Source organism: Bombus vosnesenskii, unplaced genomic scaffold (assembly GCF_011952255.1).
Source record: "Bombus vosnesenskii isolate JDL3184/JDL3185 unplaced genomic scaffold, Bvos_JDL3184-5_v1.1 scf7180000013294, whole genome shotgun sequence".
Lineage (NCBI taxonomy): Eukaryota > Metazoa > Arthropoda > Insecta > Hymenoptera > Apidae > Bombus > Bombus vosnesenskii.
The window spans coordinates 3,269,323-3,289,906 of NW_022882945.1; the positions used below are offsets into that span (position 1 = coordinate 3,269,323).

Below are 20,584 nucleotides of genomic sequence, written 5' to 3' on the forward strand. Positions count from 1 at the left end.
GAGATCAAATGTTTCGTTTAGCAGATCGATTACAAACGAAGACCGATCTTGACAATCTATATGCATAAAATCGGGATGCGTGATCCAATGTATCGACACTACTTGACACAATTTGACAAATTTTCAATTTTTATTTTCTTGAAAATTAAGCACCATATGAAAAAATGTTATTCCATATTTTCGGCTTATTTTTTCCCACAAAATTATCCTCTTCTCTATTATACCACAACTAGACATCTTGTATTAAAACAGAATAAAATTAACGGACATAATCTTTCGCATAAGAAGGTTCACATATAGAGCTATACATATTACTAACATATATATTTATATTATATATGTATATATATTGTATATATATTGTATATATATAATAATATATATAGATATATATATACATATATATAGATAGATAGATAGATAGATAGATACTCCTAACTGTAAACAATCCTACGCGTTCCATGTATAAATCAGCTTTAATCAAATAAGGTTCGCCGTTCAGGTTAAATAGATTAACCATCCAAATAGTCGATACACCGGAAAGAGTTAATGTAACCTAACTGTATACCGTCACCACTTTCAATTACATCCGCACCATAACCAGTCTTTCGTTACATCGCATCGTTGTATTGATTGTAAGACGTATCGTGCACGTATATACGATACATTCATTGTATGTACATACGATACACTTATTGTGTCTTCTACTTCTACTCTACCAGTACATTGTCTATCCGTGGCAGCAGCTTCAAGTCAGTGCACTTTTCGATTTGTATACACATAGTATCTACGTGTGTACAGTTAGTACAGTAGGTTGTTTGTACACGACAGCTAATTATACGATTGAAAATGTCATTTCCTTGATTAGGTGACAGTGCTTTTTCTCAGACTGTATTGGTCTTTTGCTTGAAGATTTTTCAACAGCGAGACACTTCGCTGAAAATAATGCTAGGGTGAGCCGTAAATCTGTTTACCTAGACGCATAATACTCCTGGAACTTTAAATTGATAATACAGTCCTTTAAATGATAAGGTCTATACCAACAATATGTTTCTTTCACTTTTATTAATTCATGTGATACATGATTACAGCCAATGTTGAGAAATTTCTTTTTGATATACTTTTTTTATCTTCTTCATCACATAATTTTAATACATAGAACTACGTTATTAAGATATATATGTGTAAATTAGTAAGATATATAATAATAACATAAAACTATGTTATTGTATTAATAAATTAATGTTATTGTTTAATTTAATTTCGTTAACAATGTATGAAAATACTTATGTGAATGCACTTCAGGTATAGGTTAAAGTATATTTAAAATATACGTATTGTGTCTATATTATTAGTAGCTTACTCATACTAGTTTGTCATATTTACATCTTGAATATACGTACATATATATATTAATTTTCTTTATGCTTCCGTCTTTCTATAATGTGGTAACAAGCTTTTAATTTAATTTTAGATGTCACACTACAGTAGAAATACAAGTACTCAAAGATCTGCGGTGATTGATTATGAACGTCAATTCCAAGAGGATTTAGAACTTGCTCAGGCAATGAGTTTGGAGAGTTTGGCACTAGAAAAATTTAAGTTACAAAAGCAACGATCAGATTTTAATAATATTCAGCAACAATGTGTTCCACAGAGTGATGGAAACAGCACTGTACATAGTAGTTCATCAGAAAGAGATAACACACAACAAACCGAAAAGTAAATGAAATTTGTATCATTTTTATTTTACCATATATTTATTGCACAAATTAAAATGAATTTATAATAACAAAAATTATATAGATTTCAGTGTAGAAGTAGGCCAAGGCCTGGTTCCTGTAATACTAATCAATCTAGAAATGCTGTGATATTAGCACCGCCACCAGTTCCATCTAGAAGAAATTCAACAACAGCCACCACAAGTCAAGAACATACTGTTGATTTGATTACATTTACAAGTCCAGTGAAGCAAGATAATTTAAATGATTATTGTTCACCTCCACCTCCACCTTCGTAAGAATACAATTAATCACTTTGACAAATTATAAATTTTATAAAAACATTGGAGAATTATTAATTAATAGTTATTAATTAATGATTATTTTCACATAGCAGAAAAGCGACTGTAGAGCCAAGATGGGAAACTCATCCCTCATTATTGAAAAAACAAGGGAGAGTGTCACGTAGCACCAGTTCTGCAGGTTATCATTCTCGAGACTACCGATATCAATCACTTTCTCCAGGGCCTAGATCTTCCACTGCGCCTTGTACACCAGGAACTCCAAAAATTAGTCCTGTTATGTCAAGATCTAGTAGTATTAACAGTAATGTACCTGATATAACACCACAGGTAAATATCATAATATCTTCATCAGTATTCAGTGGTTAATGTGGAATATGTTTTTTTTTTGTTGTTGTAACGATAATTTTGTTAATGATTCTTGCAGCCTGCATGGAATCTTAATGATTTAAAAAATTTTTTTCTTACTCATTCTCAGGTATATATTATGTATAAATCTTACATTCAGTTTAATATCTTCAACTATCAATTTAATAATGTCAGGTATAAAAATATTAGTTTTAAGTTTATTTATAACTTTTTTTTAAAGAAATTTTTTAAAAGACAAACATTCAATAATATTCATCATTTTTTTAAGAATAAATATTAATAATTTTTTGCAGATACCTCCACTACCTATGAATTATAGACCAAGTATTACTCCTTCTATATGTGGTGTCCAAAAACCTACATTTTGTATGGATGACGAACAGCTGAATGTATTAAAAGTGATAGAAAAGAAGCCAAATAATAATCTTATAGATTTGAGTTCTTTTGATCAAGTAGATGATAAAACAAATGTTCGGGTTAGTGTACTAGAAGCATTTGATCCATTACTTGTTAAGATTGAAGATCAGAATGATAGCACACAGGGACATAAAGATGGTAATATTTTGTTAAAATTTATAAATAAAATAAAGTAATTATATAAATATCTAATAATAATAATATGATTTGTTTAAGCAGAAATACAATCGCAAGTGAGTGGATCAGTGTATGATCCATTCGATCCTTTTGATTACATGTATAGCACAAATGAAAGTGTTAATTCAGATCCAGTATATGTTGCTGTGGAAAAGTCTGCTAAATCTCCAGCAGTATCTCCAGCTGCACCACCACCACTACCTCCTAGAAATTCATCAGCTTGGAATACTATTGAAAGAAGAAGGACTTCCTTAGATAGAAGAGTAAATATTCTAAATGTTTAATTACTTAAATAAATAATTGATAACTAAAGTTTTAATAATCTTCATCGTTCATATCACAGAAACGACAAACACGCTTGTATGAAAATGTAACAGTGAGAAAAACTAGACCATCACTTCATGATTGCGATCTTAGAGCTTTCTATGACATGATCAAATCTGTTCGAAGTTAGTAAAGTATAAGTAAACAATTTAGTATTTTCATAGAATTTACAATACATGTATATTAATTGACAAAATATGTCCAGGTGAATTTCCATTCAATGATCCCAGTACAAACATTGGACATGTAATCAGTCCAATGATGGAAAGTTTATATCCTGAAGGCACAAGTATAAAATTAGTTGTACATCCACAGTTAATGGATTCTGACGAAAATACTCCGTCCATTTCTTTTACATGCGATGGTAAATTTACACACATAGAATTTATAATAAAAAATTTATGAAATAAATTTCAACGATTTAACATATAAAACACATCTTTTTTCAGTAAATTGTAGCGTTGAGCATGTTATTCTTAATGTCGCTTGTTCCTTAGAAGATGAAGATATAGTAAATATAGAGAAATATTGTCTGAGGGTATGGGGTTTAGCAGAATATTTTGCATCTAATACAACTTTAGCTCAGTACGAATATATACATCAATGTATCAAATTAGAAAAAGATATTGAATTAGCTATCCTAACTAAAGCGCAAATAAAACGGTCTATAACACGAACAGTAAGTATCTTTTTGAATGTAAGGATATTTTAATTAATAATTAATGTTATACGTATACAATTTTGTTTAAAGCTTCAAGATGATAATCGTGATCAATGTCTCAAGTTAGAAGATATTCTTCCAAATGAACCAGTACAACCTATTTCTTACGATACACTTCTTATTTTATTAGGTATGAAAACAAAAAATAATTTTTATGAAATTATTATTATACAAAAAAATGTGACATATTTAAGTAATAGTTACGCATTTTCATATAAAAAATTGTAGAAACTGTAGAAAAAGAAATGGAACGTGTGGAAACTGCTGCCATACATTTAGCAACTACTAATCATGGTTCCAGTCTTTTACCACAATTGCAACCCCGTAGTGTTGTCCAAGCGGTAAAAGCAGTATGTGCGTTAATGGGAAACATAGAGACATTTGAAATTACCGAAGCTGTTGATAATTTCGTAAATGCATGTTGTCAATTTTTACCTCAAGTTCATACAACAAATATAGAGTGCAAGAAACCAGAAATTCTGCATGAAGATGGTGATTATTCCGTAGTGACATTAAGAACAAAATTTCCAGATGTTATTGCATCTCATTGTCGAAAAATTCGCGATGCAATTCAAGATCTTGTAGAAACTTACTGTCATGCATTTAGGGTTGATTTTGAATTAAATAGCAGGGGAGAAATTCCAACAAGTAAGAACATTAGAATTATAAAATTTCATTTTAACAGATAATGGATTATAGAAATGATTAATTTTATTATATTTTTGTATAATAGATACATTAATATCGTCTGAGGTATTAGATACCATCCTAGTTCGTGTTGGAGCATTACATAGACTGCCAGGATCATGGAAACATGACGATTATATCATCGCAGCTCAAATATTTCATGGAACAAGACCTGTTGGAAATCCAGTTTTATCCGAACCTATGGCAGTCAGTTCTAATTTTCATCCAAGAATTTTATTTAATTCATGGTAATAATATTAAAAGCTACTATTAAATAACATTACTATTACTTTTAATTGATGAGAAATATTACTATTATTTTATTACTTCTATTACTATTAATAATAAAATTAACTACTACTATATATTCTTTTTTGTATAAAAGGCTAGAATTTCGTGGGATAAGCGTATGTCAAGTACCAAGAGAAGCAAGATTAGTGTTAGTTTTATATGGTCGTACATTGCAACCTACTGATCATGAATCTAATTCATCAGCAGAAAATACCATGCAAAAAGAAGAATTGGGATGGGGAGCTATACAATTTTTCGATTATGAAGGGTAATTGATTACATCTATTAAAGTGAGAAAGTATTTTACTATATGTTTTTTTTATATTTTTAATTACAGAGTTATGAGTCAAGGAAGCTTTTTCTTGTCACTTTGGCCAGCAATTGCTGATAAAAGATTAGGCCCTGCCCCAGCAGCTGGGATTCATCCTCATGGAGATACGCATGCTATTATTGGTGTAGAATTACCTGATTATGGTGGCAGAGTATTATTTCCTACAGAATTACGTGATTATGACGTAGAATCTCTTGATTTTAATTCATTGGATCAGAACACACAAGAATTGTTAATAGATATCACACAGCAAACTACATTTTCAAGGTATACATATATTTTTTAATTACAAATATTAATACTAAACTATTGATATCTATTAATTAATTAATTAACTTTTTAATAGACCACTTGTTGAAGAAAGAGAAATTTTATGGGAAAAACGACATTATTTGCACAATAGACCTGAAGCTTTACCTAAAGTACTTTTAGCTGCACATAGTTGGGATTGGGCATGTTTGCCTGATCTTCATGCATCTCTTAGAATTTGGAGTCCTTTACCTCCTGTCCAAGCTCTGCAATTATTGTTACCTTGGTATATATATATTTTAATGTTTTAAATATATATGCTTCAATGTTCTAAATATATATATGTATATGTATGTGAGATTGTTGATAATTGTACAACTAATCAAAGATACTTTATAGTTTTCCAGATATGAAAGTTAGAGAAATGGCAGTTGGATGGATTCGAGAACTGAGTAATGATGAACTTGTAGATTACTTACCTCAATTATTACAAGCGTTAAAGCACGAAACATATGAAACGTCTCCTCTTACAAAGTTTTTATTAGAACGAGCTTTACTTTCTCCGCGGGTAGCTCATCACATCTATTGGTTACTAACGCAAGCGTTACCAGGACAAAGTCCTCAAGTAATTCAGATTGGAATAATTTTCTTTTACTTTAGAAAGTTAAACAAGTATATTTAGTGTACACTATTTTCAGAATTCTGCTGAAACTACACCAGAGGATGATAAAAATATTAGTTCAGCACGTTATCATAGAAGGTTACAATTGATGTTACGAGCGTTATTAGCCGTCATTGGGGATGCACTAAGAAATAGTTTTCTTACGCAACAATTACTCGTTAAGGTAAAATTTTTCCTCTCCTTCTTTCTTTAACGTATATTTTTGTACAAATTAGCAAATGTTAACAGTGTAACTCATAATATTGTAGAATTTATATGAAGTAGCGGAAAATATTAAGCAAACGAAAGAATCATTACGACTAGATGCGCTCAAAATTGGTTTACAAAATATACATTGTCAATTAATGGAAGATGATGGCACCTGTTTACCGTTGTCTCCTAGTAAACAAGTATTTGGTATAAATGTACAAAGTTGCTCATACTTTCCATCATTTACACTTCCATTGAAAATCAACTTTATTAGCTGTGATGATGTAATTTGTCCAGCGATTTTTAAAGTATGTTCAATTAACAAATACCTACTGCTATAATTTATTATGATTTATTCTATAATAAAATAATCTTGAAGGTTGGAGATGATTTACAACAAGATATGTTAACTCTTCAAATGATGCGCATAATGGATAAACTTTGGTTAAAAGAAGGTCTTGATCTTAAAATGGTAACATTTGCTTGCGTACCTACTGGATACAAACGTGGGATGATAGAAATGGTTACAAATGCAGAAACGTTGAGAAAAATACAGGTTGAGTTTGGCCTAACTGGATCATTTAAAGATCGACCTATTGCCGAATGGTTGGCAAAACATAATCCTTCAGAGTTGGAGTATGAACGAGCGGTAGAAAACTTTACTGCATCTTGTGCGGGTTATAGTGTTGCTACCTATATCTTAGGAATTTGTGATAGACATAACGACAATATTATGTTAAAAACATCAGGTCATCTGTTTCATATTGATTTTGGGAAATTCTTAGGTGATGCTCAAATGTTTGGAAATTTTAAAAGGTAAATGTATCCTTATTTATATATATTCACTACTTATAAAACTAAATTATAATCTTTCATGTTTTTAATTAGGGATAGGACACCATTTGTATTGACATCTGATATGGCTTATGTTATAAATGGTGGAGATAAGCCATCAGCCAAGTTCCATCATTTCGTGGATTTGTGTTGTCAAGCATTTAATGTAGTGCGGAAGCATGGAAATCTAATTCTTCATCTTTTTGGATTGGTACATCTATTCCTGTTATATTGTATATGTTAAGGATTTTGTGTCATTATAATTTAAAAATTTATATCGAAATATTATTAAACAGTAGTCTATTCGTTTACTACAAAAGACCTAAGTTGTTTACAAAATTGAATTAAAAGGCAAAAAAATAGTTTGAACTTTTTTGCCGGTATTATAATTTAAACCATTACTGTGTTATGACAACAATAAAACCGCAACGGAAGGACCTATCCACGCGTTTTATCAGAAAGTGGTCCGCCTATCACGCTAAACTATATACAGTGCGTAGTTAATTAGCGTTTATCGTCTGAGGTTCCGTAATATCGAACAATGCAGCAGTTTTAATCATTTATGCGTAAAGCAAACAAGCGACAAACAATATATTAATAACAAACGGTTATAATATTAACTTTAAAAATATCGTAGAAGTTATTGTATCATAAATCATTTTAACAGACAAGGGCATAGGTGTTAAAAATGGATGATTTATTGTTTCAAAAAAATAATATGACTGATTTATATAAATCACATGTTATACAACAAAAGCTTAGTGACATTGAAATCAAAGAATTGGTGAACAAATCTAAAATGAATAATTATACAAATTCACAGATGACTTCGTCTGGCATTCCTGGTGTGACTGTGGATGCAGTTAGTTACGTACAAAAAGCTCTTCTTCCAGAGCAAACAAATCCTGAAGCAGCTGCAACATTTGCTCGAATGATAGAAAGTTCACTTAAAAGTTGGTTTACACAGTTCAACTTTTTTCTACATAATTTAGCACAACTTAGATTTTCGGGCGACCATAATGATGGAGCATTATTATCTTTTATACCACGTACATATACGTAAGTTTGTTAATATACTTTTTAATATTTGCTCTTAAATGTAAATTTAAAATTTAAAATTATACTTCTTAAAGTACATTGAATGTTTAAAAAATGTCTATATGTTCACTGTAGAATGCAGCAGGAAGGTCAGTTAACAAGTGTTCAAGTGCACGGCTACCAAAAACGATATGATCCTGAAAAATATTATATGTATATCTTGCGTATACAACGAAAAGGTCATGCAGATCCTACTTATTTATTCCGATCATATAAGGAATTTTGTGAATTCTATCAAAAGTTGTGCATTCACTTTCCTCTTGCAAAACTTGCTAGGTAAGTAAAATATATTTTATTGCAGTTTTATGTTATGACACGATTTTTATAGTATAAATTAAAATACATATTACAGTTGTTAATCAACAACAATATATTAATAATAATTCATATAATATCATATGTGATTCATATCTATAGAGATTATACATATATAGTAATTTAATTTATCTACATCATGCAGAAGATTTTATGTCTAATAGTCTAGATTATTCGACATATTGAATCCAATGAAATCACTTATTAGTTTATCTTATTTCTTTATTGTTAGGATGAAGACTTGGATTGTTTAATATCAATGCTAACAGTTTTCTTGTTATTTATATTGTTATTTATGTCTTTCTGCGATTGTGATGCAGTTTGTGATATTCTTCGATAAAATTCAGGCGCAATCGATTTTCTAGACGAAGCTTTTTGTATCAATACTTGAGCACGGAAACGTTTAATAATACCCATTTTTAATTTAATATTTTTTCCTAAAACAATGCAGAATTAAATCTTATGTGTATATATATTTTTTAATTTGATAATAGTACATACCTACTTTTTAGTATAAAATGTATATTCAAATACTTCAAACAAATGTACAATCAATAGTACAAACTTCAATAAGTGTAAACATAAAATGATAATGCGTTTTATTATTGCTACTTGAATTGTTTGATAGATTTTTATAATATGTTATCAGAATTTTGTGCTATCTTATATTTCGTATTATCTAATCAGACGAGTATCTTTGATATAAAAAAAGTTTCTTTGAAGCCAAATTTACAAGAATAATTTAGATGTTACTTTATCTTCGTGAGTAATCGTAATTAGTCATAATTCATGAAAAATTGATACAGTTTATTTGTAAAATATAAAAATAGCATTATATGATTAATGTAAATAGATATTTATTTTACATAGCTTACCAAGTGGTATAAGTGTTGGAAGATCTAACATAAAGCAAGTTGCTGATAAACGACGAGCGGATATTGAAAAATTCCTTGTAAGTTTATTCAAGATGGCACCAGAAATTTCTCAAAGTGATTTAGTATACACTTTCTTTCATCCTTTGTTGAGAGATCAACAAAATGCAGATATTCATTTACGTAAAGTAAAAGGTATACACTTTTTTTCACAATATGGCTATCTAATATTTGAAGATATTGTAAATGTTATTATCATCTTTTTTATTAGTTGGCAATTGGTGGGCTGAAAAACGTGTAAGAGATAATGTACAGAACGGACAAATTAAGATGTCTCTTCACTATACACGTGGAGCATTTTATGTGATGGTCTATCATGCAAGAGGATTACCCAAAGTAGCAAATTGTCAGGAACCAAATACATATGTTAAAGTTTACCTTAAACCTGATCCTACAAAAAAGACAAAGCGGAAAACAAAAGTTGTAAAGAAAAATTGTCATCCTTCGTTTATGGAAATGGTAATGAATTTAAATAAACAAATCAGTAGCTGCTGTTTCTTTTTAGTTAAGTTAAAATTCTTGGATGTATAATATGTATATGTTCATCACAGTTGGAATATAGAATGGCTCTAGACGTGATTAAAGAGAGAACTCTGGAAGCTACAATATGGAATCATGACACATTACAAGAAAATGAATTTCTTGGTGGAATACGCTTACCTCTTGGACGTATCGATTTAACAACCGAAACAATTGAGTGGTTTTCGCTTGGGAGTATTCGATGAATGAATCGTTCAATGAACTAATTAACAAATTGAAACGATTTATTAATGCTCACGATCTGTTCTCGATAAGAGTAAACAAAATGTAATTCTATCGCACAATACTAATTATAACATTTCTATACTATGCACGCAATAGTGCAATAAAAAAATAGTGTTTATGTATCATTATGAATGACATTGATACATGCTTTCATGTTTAGGGAAGGCGTTTCTTAAAAAGTTAGCTAACGTCGTACAATCCATTATACATATAAAATCATATTCAATTGTAACATTGTAACAGCACATGAACAGAAGAGGCATATTTCATAAAATTATTCTGCCTTTGCAAGAAATTGCCAAAATATGACAAGTAATGAATTTGAATTTTGTTTTACAAGTATTTGATGGAAATTATTAAAAAGCATAGACTGGTAAGTTTACAATAGGAAATTTTATTGGAATCTTAATAAGGATTTGATAAACAGGTTCTTATGAAAGATATTTTATGCTGTTTCTACCGAGAGACACTTTCTAAGTATGATATATATTAATAATTGTAAATTAAAACTTTACTGTGCTATTCTATTGTAACAAAATCAAATACAAGATTTCCTAAATAGCGAGATGTAATAATATAGATCTTTATAAGTGCGTAATATTGCTCGATTATAAGTTATTTGCCTACAGTGAAGAGGGGAGACATTTTTTACTTTCGTATAAAAATTTTAAATTATATATAAAAATCAAAATATGTCTATATAAAATAGCAAAATCTATATAAAGGGAAAATTGCATATGTTGGTGTGTATTTAAGGGATATTTTATCCTGAAAAAGGAGAATGAAATTATGTAAATATGCTTTAAAATTTATAAATGTTTTGTAATCAGTCTATGTATTGTGAATATATTTTATGTTGATTCTTTAGATAAAGAGTATATACTATAACGAAAATGAAAGTTTGTGTTAATACATTATCGACGGGAGATTGTTAAATATTAATTTGATTATACATGTAATACATTAATATTTTTCCATCACTTTTATTTTATAGAAGAATTTTATTACGGAACTCTACTATGAACAGTTTGACTATCATAATTTATTATGAAACTAATAATATTACAAAGCGCAAAATACAATTAATATAATTCTTCTATTATTACATTTCTTCTAGCTTTCTGTCGTTAGTGTATTAATGTAATTAATTTCGATCTAATCTTTCGTTATAAATATGTTCAAAATACAATGAGATAATTTCATAGTACAAGTTGCACCGTTTCTTCGCAATTACAAAAATTTTTAATATTATAATTGTGAGAAAGGAATTACGCTAATAAAATGCTCAAACTTTTTGCTTCTGCATTATAAAATACTTTTGCATGTGCTTTCTATAATCTTTACATTGTGACATAAAATCATGTAAATTTGGATAATTTATTTATATTTTGAATTTACTTTTGTTTCTTTAATCATGTGACATAAATATAAACAAAAATAATTCAATATTGGATTTCAATCATTTCCTTAATATTTTCATGATCAGCCAAAAAATTAGAATCTTTTTTACGCCCTCCGTAATTCCCCACGGCGAACATAGCAATCATCATAAAAGATTCGTCAGTGCTAATATCACCGATGAAGTACAGGATAGATGTTACATTTATGATGTCGATTTATCAACGTCTTGCTGGCCTATCGGTATAATTGCTAAGAATTTTTGTATCTGTCAATGCTCTGCGACACCCGAGGTGTGCGAGCGCGAGCACTGTTGTCACCTTTGATATCTGCAGCCATGAAAAGCAAAGTTGAACCTTTACATAAGCCAGCCTCTCCCCTACGATGAAGGTCAAAGTATAAAATGACCTGTCCCACTGGTTTTCGAAACTTTATTTTTTCATTACAAAATCTCCATTATTTACATTGTATTATTTATGTACATTGTGTTATTTATATACATTGCGTTATTTATATACATTGCGTTATTTATGTACATTGCGTTATTTATGTACATTGCGTTATTTATGTACATTGCGTTATTTATGTACATTGCGTTATTTATGTACATTGCGTTATTTATGTACATTGCGTTATTTATGTACATTGCGTTATTTATGTACATTGCGTTATTTATGTACATTGCGTAATTTATGTACATTGCGTTATTTATGTACATTGCGTTATTTATTTACATTGCGTTATTTATTTACATTGTGTTATTTATGTACATTGTGTTAGTTATGTGCATTGTGTTAGTTATGTGCATTGTGTTAGTTATGTGCATTGTGTTAGTTATGTGCATTGTATTAGTTATGTGCATTGTGTTAGTTATGTGCATTGTGTTAGTTATGTGCATTGTGTTATTTATGTACATTGTGTTATTTATTTACATTGTGTTATTTAGTTACATTGTGTTATTTATTTATATTGTGTATTCATTTACATTGTGTTATTTAGTTACACTGTGTTATTTATTTATATCGTGTATTCATTTACATTGTATTATTTAGTTACATTATGTTGTTAATGTATTATATTAGTGCATTACGTAGCATATAGAATTTATAATATTTGAATTAGTCTATGTCGTCCTTTATTACTACATATAAAGTCTCAAATACAAGTCCTTATCAATAATTGAACACTCTATAAATTACTTAACTTTATTTCATTTTTGACATTAAACCAAGACAATTTGAAACGATAAATTCGATATCTAAAAATTTGATATTTAAAGCGAACTACTGTTCGGTTTTTTGATTTATTGGAGATTCCCCTATTGCAGCTCCTTGGTATCACAGCAAAGTCGATTCTGTAACATACAAAAGAATAAAGTTTATTAACAAATTGCGAAATGTATTAACACATAGCGTAAGATTTATTCTAGTATTGTTGATTAGATGAGTTTGATTGAATAAGTTTATTCTAATATTAAGTTTTAAGTAAATTGTGTGCGAAAACTTGATGAATCATGAAATTAATTTCAAACAATAAAATAAAAATTGATTTGTAATATTCAGATAATCAAAAAAATTACCACTCCAATCTGTTGTATCATAATAGGATTGGAGTACAATTAAATACGTATTGCAGAAGTATAGAACTCTATACTCAATGCGCAAAATGTTCTGTTCTCTGCATTATTTTTAATTTCATAAAGAAACAGTATGAAACATCAGATGACCGTCAAAAAGATGACACCAAAAAGTATTGAATATCAGATCTATTCTGTACCTCGTTGGTGATATCGATCTTTTTATCATTTTCCACATTACCGATTATAGCGCAGAATAAGATTACAACATTCACAGCGGAGAAAATTGGGACTAAATACATGAAAATTTATTTATTTCTCAAAAATAATATGTGGAAAAATATATAGGAAAAAGGTATTGTTATAAATTTGATCATAAATAAGATATGAAAAACTTAAATCTCATATGAGATATTTTACCGGAGAAATTGAAATACCGACCGGGTAAAACAGTCAGTGGATCCATAGGATTTTTCCACCGCTTGCAATTCAAAGCGGTGAGTTTATCAATTATGTATATATATTGTATGCAATCCTAAAAAATTATAGAATTTCTTCTCATTTGAAACATTTAGAACCAAAGTAATGTTTTTAAAATTTTCAGTTCAAGAATAGAAGTGATTATGTAGCGAAATCATAAAGAATAACGCTATAAACAATTAAAATAATCTAAAGTTATACAAAAGTGTCATTCCGAGGTTATGATTTGCTCTATATCAAGGAAACGTCACTTCCGATATCATATTTATACGTATATAAGCGTTTAGAAACGCAAGGTGTATGATCTTGTAAAATTTCAAACTAACCTAAAACAGGAGAACAGTATATGTTTTCCTTTAGGAAAATATTCAGGTCAGGGTGCTACCTGAGCGCCCAAAGTAAGGGCGCGTACTACTGCAAAAGGATTTCAGATACATACGCAGGTCGGACGTTTTATTACAGTTTTCATCCGCAGATTAGCCCCTTTGGAACCATCGATACTCGATTCAGGAACTTTATAGCCCCCCATAAAAGTATCTATTTGGTGTTTTCGACTGGACCGACTGGACCGAAACGCAACTCGAACAAAAAGCTATCCCCCGGAATTTCTCGGTATACGTGAAACGTTGTTACGTCTCGGGGTCCAATTACGTTAGGATCGCCGACGTACCTTTACAATTTCAAAGACGTTGCGCATCCCTTTCATTTCCTTTTTTATCTTCCTCTACAGATTCTGATTTTTACTATTTCATGGCGCGATACTGTGAAACTTAGTATATACGTATATACGTATGTATGGGAATGGTAAAAGCTTGTGGTTATATGATTAGAATTGTATGTGTGAGTTTTGAAGAAGGAGGAAGCACTTTTTAACTTCTTTGTGTGCTTAGTGAAGTTTACGGAATCGTGGATTTCTACGCTTAGATCTTTAAGTTAGACTGTTCCTTTTTTCTCGTTTTGTGTAGTAAAGATTGTAAATCATAGATATTGTGGCATATAGAGAAGAGGTTGTTGGAAGCAAGCAACATGTATATAGTTTGAAGTTGTGTTGAGTTAAAAGGGTTTGTAGAGAATATATCGAGATAAACATATGCTAATTTAAATATATTAAAGAGTATTTAATACTTATCGTACATATATTTATACGTAGTGTTTGGCCATATATACGATTTTCTCATAAGTAATGTTTTTCTTACAGTTGATAGGTTTGTGAGGAAAATAGCAGGAAAATATCGTAACCGTAAGAGATAGAAAAGAAACACAGCGAATAGGACGAAAAACGAATAAAATAGACTAAAGCGAAGTCAAATAAACTAATGAAGACGAACAAACATATCAAGAGGAAAAGTATACGAAAACATAAACAATATTTAGAAGAAGATTGTTCAAAAGAACAAGGATATAAAATCATAATACAACATAAAAAAGGAATACGCAAGAAACAATACGTATATGTATATACAAAAAGAAATGAAGAACGAAAAAAAAACAAATATGACGAGTAGAAGATGGAGGACAGAGAAGAGAGGGAACGAGTGCTTGGTAGCGTATAAGCCAGCAGGGGTTGGTTTCAGGGGATGAAGCGTGGTCGGGGTTGGACATCGATCTGGTAGTTAAGTTGAGGGCTCCCATGGGACTCGTTGCCACCTTCGCAGCTTCGTCTCGTCTTGCTTTATTTGCCCCCTTTCTCAGTATTCACTGAATACACACTTTGGAATCGGTTACCGCGTTGCCTGGCCATTCGCATAAACCGCATTACACGTTTTTATGCTTGTATTTATGTACGATCTAACGAGAGCCATTCGAGAGCCGTCGTCGAGACAAACCAAGGAACTTTTCTGTATCGCAAACAAATCGTCAGGTCGTAAATGATACGTTACCATTCTACAGATTTGACGATCTCCAAGAGCGTTTCACGATCGAAAATTGATCTCGTTGAATTTTAGTAGAATTCCAGTAATTACCGGTCGTTAACGATTTGTATTTCTAACTTATTTATAACGTATTTTCAAATTCCCGTTAACAAGCAATATATAAATGAGTACAAGCTCAAATATCGCGTCAGTCGTGTGCCAAGAGTGTACAAACATGTTTCTTGTAACATACGATCGTTCTTATATCAATTTAAAGGTGTACATGTATTACGTTCTACATTTTATGACCCTGATCTTCGAGTTTTAATATAACGGAATTTAATAGTTTTAGAGAAGAGACTATTAATCTATACGACAATCGTTAAAAATGAATGGTCCTGTATAAATTGGTCTGAAGAAACAAACATTTGGATTACGCAATTGGTATTTATACGATTAGATATTGTTAATACCGTGTAATAATGTGTAACAGTATTAATTGCCATATATATTACAAACAATTTAAATATTCCAATCCTATTCGTTATCTGACCCCTTGTTGCAATAATTTGGTTATGAAATAAAATTAACGATTTTATAAAAATTGAAGAAATTAGAGAAATGAAAGAAATTAATCTAGAACTAACTAAAGAATAAAATGTCTCCTACTAAACTTTGTAAACGTAATACCGTGTACTTTGAAATTACCAATGTATAATGATCACATATCAGAATAATATTAGGCTTAACGATCATATAACATTCACAGTATATATTATGATAATTAATTATTATATAGAATAATTTAAGAAATGCTTACGTAAATGTATTTTCACATAAACCATATGAGATATTCCGTAGAATACGTTACGACTAATCTTGCCATTTCTTCACATACACATTCTATATTTATACCAACGTCGTAATTACAGATTACAAGCTTGCAAACACTCTTAAAAGTACACGGTACGTAAAACCGCGGAAATTTTCATTTTCTGTTCTTCGCAAATATCGTTCGTTTCTTTTATTGTCGTTAACAATTCGAAATATTCAGGACCGATGAACTCAAAACGTGTAGCAGTAAAGTCAGCATAAAACGCGTTAACACGAAAAGAGTGGAAAAAGGGACGAGAAGAAAAACAAGTCCAGACGCGGATTCTCGAGGTGGTAATAAAAATGAAGGATTAAAATTGGCCATGATCAGAAACAACAATACATGCTAACTTTTCTTATGTTCTAAGGCATGTTTCACCTACGTAGGTAGGTAAATTTTATAGAATTATACTATTATTATATTGTTCTCCTCATATAATCAAATATCTTATCTATCTTTGTTATATGAACATCGAATCTGAAGAATCTGAAGAATCTGAAAAATTTCAAGAATCCTAGAATTTGATTAAAAATGTCGTGATATTCTGTATAATATAAATTCTCTATTTCGAAAGTAAGAAATAAGGGGCTAATACTTTCATTTTGGAAAGTGAAGAAAATGCTATATAGGATATTTATCTGATTTATAAATGCGATAATTTATATATATATATATAATATTTATGTGTGTGTGTATGTATGTATGTATGTATATATATATATATTTTAACTGATTTATAAATGCGATAATTTATATATATATATTACACACACATACAGTGGTGTTAGTATGTAAATAGGAGAAAAAATTCTTATATATATTAAATCGAATGCAATTTAATATAATTGAGCCGTTCGAAAGACAAATTAAGCCTCTATCCTCTGAATGATATTTTCAGAATTGGTTGCTAAATGCGAATTTGATATGATCGAACACTTAGTTATTTTATGTTTTTCTATGACGTAATTAATTGAATTTATGGGTGAACATTTTCTTTTAACTATTCGTACGCTCACCACTGTATATAGCATGAGCCGATGAATGAAAAATGAAAAATTTCGTGTTTTATCGCGTTTACTTTTCGATCCTCTATTCTCCCGACTTGTGTGACTTAACGAATTTACGATAATATGGCACGTATGTAACTACACAATTTTCTCTCAGATTGCGGTACGTAAAAATTAGGAACGATGAGTATTGATAACAATACACTTCGTGAATTTTATCTCAAAAGTTAAGTATATAAAGACAAGCTTGTAAGAAGAAATATTCCTTGAAAATAATTAATTCAAATAATAATAATGACAGTAGAAATAACAGTAGTAACAACATTAATTATTATTATTATTATTATAGTATTAATAATAATAATAATATTGATAATATTAATAGTGATTATTATAGTATTAATAATAGTAATAATAATATTGATAATACTATTAATAGTGATATTATTAATAATTCAATATCTAATTAATTCATAAAATTATTAATAATCAGTCGATAATTAATTAAGATACTTCTGTATCATGGTCCTACATAATCAATAAGAATAATCAAATTATAAAGAAAAACTTCGTTTTGTATAAAAACATGCTTAAGATTAATCTTATTATTGTTAATTGAAAAATCGATATTAGATGGTAGATATCTTGCATTATAATTCACGAAAGTGTTAATTTTACCGTTGTTATTAATCAGTGTGAGAACAGAAGAACATCTGCACTGTAAATCATATTCTGTCGTTTTCTGCATGTCAACATGTTAACACAATGTAAAAACACAAATTTGTATTAATTTCAAAATGAATTCATAAACAATTCCGAATTTAATCAAAATGCATGGTACTTGTTTAGAAAGAAATTACGCTCCTTATTATAACGAAAAAGTTTATTTAACAAACTTTATATAATAACACGGGACGGAAAGTCACTTTTTATTATCAAAAATTAAAAATTCTCTAAAGTCGTTGTGCTGAATCATATCATAAATTTAATATATTCGATATTTTTGTACTGTAAAATTGTATAAAGAAAATTGCATGAAATAAGTGATTGGAAAAGAAGATCAATTTACACATGAATTTTGTTACTTCCCGTACGAGAAATGTTTTTAATTTCCTTTTTCTTTTCTTCTCGTTTGCGACGTAATGCGCAATGCGTACGCGTAATGCGTACCAAAGGGGTTGTCAGCGTGCTAAACTCCTTTCTATTTACAATTCGTAACGAGGTGATACGTTACAAGTACATTAATACAATGTTATTGATGTATTTGGTATAACTGAACAAATGGATGAGATAAAACGAATATGAGATCTTCGATCTGTGTAACTTCTCATCTTAAGATTTGACAAAGGTGTTTTAAAATATGCGTTAAGCATGAGATATACATAAGGTGGCCCAAAACTATCTATGGTTATGATCATGCCGTAATGATCATCTCGTTAGAAAGTATTTGGAGAACCTAACAATCATATTTACAACAGAGAAGTTCTGGCTATATAACGAGAGTAATTTGAAAAAAAGATCGAAGAATTTTTCATTCATTCGTCTAATATTCGTTCATTCGTCTTACGATTGGCGAAGAAGAAAGAAGAAAATAGAAAGGAGTATCCAAGATTTTTATAGGAAAAATAAATTAAAAAAGAACTAAAAGAATCGACGCTAAACATCTTAGCTTGTCTAATTTGTACAAGCGATATTTAAAAAATTTTTAAGATATATATACAAAAACGATCTTCTATGAGGCCCCTTAGTACGTACTAGTACTAGTATGATGTATAAATAACTAAAAAAAATATGTATATATATATATATATAATATGATATATATATTATATATATAATATAATACACACACATATATATATATATATATATATATATAATATAATATAATATAATATATATATACATATATTTTTTATCATCTTCTTTTCTTTTTCTGATCTCTTAATTACAATTTTCGAATTCTGTAATTCAACACATTAATCGACGTGCACGAATACGCCGATATGCACAGTGCTTCGTAATTTAAGGCAAACGCTGGACGTTTCTGACATCATTCGTGTTTTGTAAAATATCAGAAATTTGATTGTCATTCGATAATCTAAGAACTAATTATAACCGAGGGTTTGCATTAAATGCGAACAAACTGTCATACTTTGCAAAGCGTTTGGAAAAATATGTGCACGATATATTTCGGAAAAGTATATCTATATTTATTTTATAAAAATTTTGTATTCCGTCCCGTATGTTGAAAATTGAAATAATTTTGTTTATAAAAAGTAGAATGCGGATTTATATGGAAATTCATATTTATGCGTACAAACAAAAATTTGACTAATTATCAACTTTGATATTCATTATAATTTTGATTAAATAAGGATCTTTTTCCTTATTAAAGACTACGGCCATTTTTTTGTCAATTTTGCCGTATATTTTTAAAATTTTTAAATTTTTATAAATTTGTTTCTATGATTTGAAATGTTATGAAAATGTATTAAAAGCTGCTGTTTAATATAATAAAAGATGCAAAACGTCGAGAGTTGAACGTATAATATCCGATTCCAACAAATATCCAAAGGATAAAAAAGAATATGCGAAAATCTAATATCTCTTACAGGTTCTTTTTTGATTTTTATAATTAAACAGCAGATTTTCATACTATTTTATATAAATAAATAAATAAATTTTAGATAACTCACTATAACTTAATTTTTATACGCTTTTTGAATCATTGTTAACTATTCGATTTCATCTTATTATTCAATTTTCTATTACTAGAAAATTTCTATCACATTTTTTAAGAAGAAATCGTGAAAAAATCGTGAAAAAATCGTGAAAAGATCGTTCGTTAAAAGATATTTAAATTTCAATATCTGTTCCGGAATCGTTTAGGAACCTGATGAGATACTGGTTTCATTTCTATCGAATGAAATTTGATTTCATTTATCAAGAAAATTTTTTAAATAAAATGTTATTGTGAAATATTACTATA

General features: G+C 29.3%; 1 protein-coding gene and 3 long non-coding RNA genes across 8 annotated transcripts; 3 read left to right on the forward strand and 1 right to left on the reverse strand.

The window, feature by feature from the left end:
• Positions 1 to 628: 628 nt before the first annotated feature.
• On the forward strand, positions 629 to 11,847 carry LOC117232983 (phosphatidylinositol 4-phosphate 3-kinase C2 domain-containing subunit beta). Of its 5 annotated transcripts, none has more exons than XM_033492807.1 (26): positions 629 to 1,032; positions 1,475 to 1,722; positions 1,807 to 2,016; positions 2,116 to 2,353; positions 2,451 to 2,501; positions 2,686 to 2,947; positions 3,029 to 3,249; positions 3,330 to 3,435; positions 3,516 to 3,674; positions 3,760 to 3,989; positions 4,062 to 4,161; positions 4,260 to 4,679; positions 4,765 to 4,966; positions 5,104 to 5,277; positions 5,347 to 5,607; positions 5,687 to 5,875; positions 5,989 to 6,214; positions 6,288 to 6,434; positions 6,520 to 6,768; positions 6,840 to 7,276; positions 7,349 to 7,505; positions 8,118 to 8,353; positions 8,468 to 8,668; positions 9,578 to 9,774; positions 9,851 to 10,098; positions 10,191 to 11,847. In XM_033492807.1, the coding sequence occupies exons 2-26, from the start codon at positions 1,475 to 1,477 to the stop codon at positions 10,362 to 10,364; spliced, it is 5,343 nt and encodes a 1,780-aa protein (XP_033348698.1). In that variant the 5' UTR covers positions 629 to 1,032; the 3' UTR covers positions 10,365 to 11,847. The 5 variants fall into 5 exon arrangements, with proteins under 5 accessions (XP_033348698.1, XP_033348700.1, XP_033348699.1 ...); XM_033492809.1 differs by having other exon boundaries at positions 2,119 to 2,353; XM_033492808.1 differs by having other exon boundaries at positions 629 to 953.
• A 1,256-nt stretch (positions 11,848 to 13,103) lies between these two features.
• On the reverse strand, positions 13,104 to 13,880 carry LOC117233010. Its single transcript, XR_004493249.1, has 2 exons — positions 13,382 to 13,880; positions 13,104 to 13,156 (listed from the first exon to the last, which is right to left on the reverse strand). It is a non-coding gene; the product is annotated as an uncharacterized LOC117233010 (long non-coding RNA).
• Positions 13,881 to 14,148: 268 nt separating this feature from the next.
• On the forward strand, positions 14,149 to 15,277 carry LOC117233009. Its single transcript, XR_004493248.1, has 2 exons — positions 14,149 to 14,470; positions 15,064 to 15,277. It is a non-coding gene; the product is annotated as an uncharacterized LOC117233009 (long non-coding RNA).
• Positions 15,278 to 16,636: 1,359 nt separating this feature from the next.
• On the forward strand, positions 16,637 to 17,118 carry LOC117233012. Its single transcript, XR_004493250.1, has 3 exons — positions 16,637 to 16,677; positions 16,766 to 16,971; positions 17,069 to 17,118. It is a non-coding gene; the product is annotated as an uncharacterized LOC117233012 (long non-coding RNA).
• The last annotated feature ends 3,466 nt before the right edge of the window (positions 17,119 to 20,584 follow it).